At 32.6% G+C, this 4,992-nt stretch overlaps 1 protein-coding gene across 1 annotated transcript; it reads left to right on the top strand.

Annotated features, from left to right (window-relative positions):
- Positions 1–2,826: 2,826 nt before the first annotated feature.
- On the top strand, positions 2,827–3,978 carry LOC101497397 (histone-lysine N-methyltransferase, H3 lysine-9 specific SUVH5-like). Its single transcript, XM_012712094.1, has 2 exons — positions 2,827–3,255; positions 3,319–3,978. Exons 1-2 carry the CDS (start codon positions 2,827–2,829, stop codon positions 3,976–3,978), a joined length of 1,089 nt encoding a protein of 362 aa, XP_012567548.1.
- The last annotated feature ends 1,014 nt before the right edge of the window (positions 3,979–4,992 follow it).

Genomic DNA, 4,992 nt, shown 5'->3' with positions numbered 1-4,992 from the left:
AAGATTTTATCCGCTTATTATTGTATCTCTTTTGTAAATCTTGCGTAAACTTCATTTTATCTCTAATTGGTTTAACTCGTTTCATGGTCTACAACACAAAATTTGATCTAAGGGTCATATTCACCCTAGTTTGTACCAATAAAGAGGTGTACGTCATTTTTTACCATTTACAACATCTTTTATAGAGCCATGTCAATAATTGAGTGAAAACTATTGTTATACGTGAATTGTATCAAAGGAAATAATTCATCTCAACTCCCTATATGTTCTAGCATGCAAGCTCTCATCCGAACATCCAGTTACTAAATCATTCTTTCAAATTGGTTAGTGTTTTGGGATGATAAGTTGAGCTCATTATTAACATCATTCTAAGTTCTTGATTCAGTTGTTGCCAAAACTTCAATGTAAATTTGGGTCTCTATCTCTAATTATACTCTCAAGAATCCCATGTAGTCTGGCAATCTGTTTGACAAGCATCGATGTAAATTTCTTTGAAGTGCAAGTTTGATTGATGGAAATGAAATGTGCACTTTTCACGAGCCTATCGTTGATAACCTATATAGCGTCAAACTTCTTCTAAGTCTTGAGTAATGATATCACAAAATCCATAGTTATTCAATCCCATTTCTATTTCGGGATATCTATAGGTTGCAATGATCCAATTGTTTTTGGAGTTCAATTTTCTCTTTTTGAAACAAAAAACCACTTTATACATACTCTTCAATATGACATGTCTCTTTATTTTAGTGCATCAAAATACATTTTTTTTAAGACCTAGTACATTTTTTGTGGCTCTTAGGTGCACTAAACATTAATATTCCATCTTCCTTGATGAAACGCTCAACCTTAACCATCTTCTTCTATTTCTTTTATCTTCATCAAATGTTCATTCATAAGTTGCTCCTCCTTAATCCACTTCAAGAATTCACTAGACATCATTGCAGTGCCTAAGAACATTCTATATTGAGAAAATTGAGTATACAAGTTTAAATCTATAGATTTCTCAATCAACTCTTGTTCTTTTAACATCATTGTGGAAACATGACGCGTCTTTCTACTGAAATCGTAACCTTTCAGAAATACCATCCAATGTCTCTACCTAATGTTTAACTCCTTTTGATCAAATAGATACTTTAGAATCTTGTGAACACTCAAAATTGTGAATCTTGATTTGTACTAATAATGTCTCCATATCTTCAAGGCAAACCCAATATATATAAACATGATATTATTTAGAGTCTACCACATGGACTTATGAGATAGAAAAAAATACATCAAACAAACAGCAAATCAAAAAATGACACAACGACCAACAACCAATAAGAAAGACTAGATATTGGCCAAAACATTATACACATAACCTTGATCATCGAGTCTCATTCCCCTGACACCTATCATTTACCAAGACCATGTCCTCGTCCCAGATTGACCTAACCAACTAGCTGGTGATAAGTGGTACCATTCTCAAAAATATCATTTGCCCATTTTGGACTTGGGTACACCTAGGTTCATCATCTGGTGTAGACGACCATGCTCCCCTCTACTTCAAAATCTCAATGTTTGTCGTCAATGTTGTTGTGGTATAGTGTCTCTAAATCACTCCACAGTGCTTGTCCTAGTGCTCTAAGAAAGTGAGGTGGAAGATATCCTACCATCTACAGTAAATGAGAAACATACCACACACAAGAAAATAGGAGTTAAGATTTTTGTAAAAGTATAAAAGTTGGGATAAGATGCAAAACAAAAATATATGTCACACATAAATATTCATATAGAAGATGCCATCATTTAGTATATATCCCAAATTATGTATTAATTATTCTAATGCAATTATGAGTCACATGTTGACTCATGCCACTAAATGATGACAATGATATCTCATATATACCGGTCAGACACTACCTGACCACATGCCACCAACATCTCCAATATATCGGTCAGATGCCACTTGAGTTATCCTAGGTTCTATGTGTTATAAGTCAATTGCCTCCCAGCAATCAACCAAAATACTAATCTTAAAGTAGCTTGAATTTTCCATCTTAAACCATGAGACAATTCTTAAAATACATTTGAACACAAGTGAGATTTTTAACAAATCAGAGATTAACAGATAATAATAGAGGCAATTCTTTCTAAAAATAAGTAATTGTGATGATCAGTTAGCTAGAGTCATATTTTTTAGTGGATAAAGTTTTCCTTTACTTACTAGTCTTATTATATTGTGTTAGCCAGGTGATATTAGGTGCGGTTCATTGAGACAGTATTTAAAACACTTCATACTCCAGTAATTTGGTCCTCCTCTTCTCAAACCTTCCTCAAGTGAATCATTTAGAGTTCAGTTAATTAACATTATTATCTACCCAAATTTGTTCGAAGACAGGGACCCCACACCAACCAATTCCTATGGCTCCATCCTCTTCAAGAATGGGCCCAAAGCCAAAACCCAATGCTGCAGAACCATCTCATCAGGAATCAACCAAAAGGGTACTTTCGTCCAAAAATGTCACCACCAAGAAAATAGCAAGAGCTCCACTTCCATTATCAAGAACCACCGAGCGCGAGAAGACTAAACAGCCCCTGAAAATTTTAAAAAAGTCTCAACGAATCCAATAAGAAGAAAACACATCTCCCTCCAATTTCTGAATACGAGGAGAAAAGAACCAAACAACGTCGTTTTGACTACAATGCAACAACTTCTTCAAGCAACAGAAACGACGAACGCAAGAAAAAGAATGAAATCACTACCGTCTACGAAAACGCAGCGTCGTTTCCTTCCAATGACGGACACGGGAGAAAGTAAGAAAACTACTGAAGCTCTTCCATGGCATGCGTAGACTCTTCCCCATATCATCATCTCCTTTCGAAACGGCAAAGACTCTTAAAGATCGAGGCAAATTCCTAAACGACAGAAAAGAGATTATAGGAAAAGTCCCCGGAGTTGAAGTTGGCGACGTTTTTCAATATTGGAATGAACTAAACATCATTGGCCTCCACCGTGAAATGAAATATGAAAAGTACATCGATCACGTGATCAGGGACCGAAAAAGGATTGCTACTAGCGTCGTTTGCAACGGTTTAGATGATGACGGATTGGAACATTACGAAGTTTATATTTCTACTGAGATAAGAGAAAATGCTGAATTATTAGTTAATAGCTTTAATGTTAAAAATGACATTAGAGTTATAATTAAGTGTTTTTTGAAGAATAGTGGTCGCTGCGGCATGGATGTTTATTGTTATTATGGTCTTTATAAGGTTAAACGATGTGGAAGAGAAAGGATGGTTTATACATTTTGTTTGGTTTGAAACTCTGGTCAGGAAGAGGTTGCATGGAATGTATTGATGAAATATGGAATTGATGGAATTAGAAAAGGTTTAATTGTTGAAGATATTTCTCGTCAGAGAGAGGCTGTTCCTATATGTGTGATTAATACTGTGGATAAAGAGAGGCTTACAGTTGAATCTTTTGTTTACAAGACTAAAATGATTTATCCTAATTGGTGTAAACCTATTCCAGTTCCTCATCTAGGGTGTGATTGTGAAGGTAAATGTGGAGATTCTGCGAAGTGTTTATGTGCTGTGAGGAATGGTGGGAAAATTCCATATAATAAGAATAATGTTATTGTGGCATCAGGGGGTGTGATTCATGAGTGTGGTCCTTATTGTAAGTGTAGTGCAGATTGTCCTAATAGAGTGAGTCAAAAAGGGATTAAATTTAATCTTGAGATATCCAGGACTGAAAGAAAAGGGTGGGGTGTGAGGTCACGTGCCACAATTCCAGCTGGTAGTTTTATTTGTGAGTATATAGGTGAGGTTATTGAAGATGATGAAGTTGACAAAAGGGTTGATAATGATGAGTATTTGTTTAGTATTGGTGATTATCATATGGATGATAGTGTGTTGAAAGAGGCTTATGCTGTCTTGTGCTGGATGGCAACGAGAATGTTAAGACGAAGAACTGTTATTGTGGTGCCTTGAGTGCGGTGGCAGGTTGTATTAATCACTACTATTGCATTATAATATATTAATCTATATATGTAAATGCATATATAATCACTAAATTATAACATAAACTCGAAATTTCCTCAAACATATAACAGCAATTCGAAATAAAAGCGTAGGAACAATTTTAAAACATTTTTTTTCTTACTAAATATTTTTTTAAAAAAATTAGTATACAAAATTTAAAACTCAACAGAAACAAAATTTGATTTTATAGGATTCCTGTGTGTATCACAATAATATATTACAAATTGTACTGTGCCAATAAGAGTAGGAGTAAGAATATATCATACCAATCAACAAGTGTCTATGACCTAACTTATCTCAGACTATTGTCTCAAACTTTTCTTTTAACTGAACAATGTAAAGACTTCCGAAAAAATCTATTTAACTTAAAAAGATAAGGCTACATGACACATAATAAACTTGAGGCTTATTATGTTGACCTATTTAAATAAATATAAATAATAATTTTTTATTATCAATATTATATTAAATTTTGATCTTTTTATTAGATAATCAACTTTTAATAATTTACGCATATTAATTTTCTTTAGTTTTTTGACATATTTCAATATTTTATTATAAAATAAAATTGAAATAGGATATGAATAAAGTCATATTCTTCAAAATATCATATTAAATATTAAAATAGAACTTAATTTCATTGACATATTAATTCGTTAATCTATTTACAAATATGTTTGATTACTTATTCCAAAATTTTAAAATGAAATAGACTTTTAAATAGATTAACTATATCATAATTTTATTAAGTTCAGACTCAAGTCTAAAAAGTAAATTTCTGACAAACTACATATTAGACTTAAACATTGCAATTTTTCAACTTAACTAGACACAACCTATTCTTATCCTTAGATAATGTATATCAAATTATTTAAAAAAAAAATAATATTTACCAAATTAACCACCACTCTTTTTGTACAATCACCACTACTCTTATATTTAATTTTTCGTTTACATATTTAC

The sequence above is a fragment of the Cicer arietinum genome, chromosome 3 (genome assembly GCF_000331145.2).
Source record: "Cicer arietinum cultivar CDC Frontier isolate Library 1 chromosome 3, Cicar.CDCFrontier_v2.0, whole genome shotgun sequence".
NCBI lineage: Eukaryota > Viridiplantae > Streptophyta > Magnoliopsida > Fabales > Fabaceae > Cicer > Cicer arietinum.
Note: the sequence above shows the minus strand (reverse complement) of the source record. Positions and strands in the feature narration are given on the sequence as shown.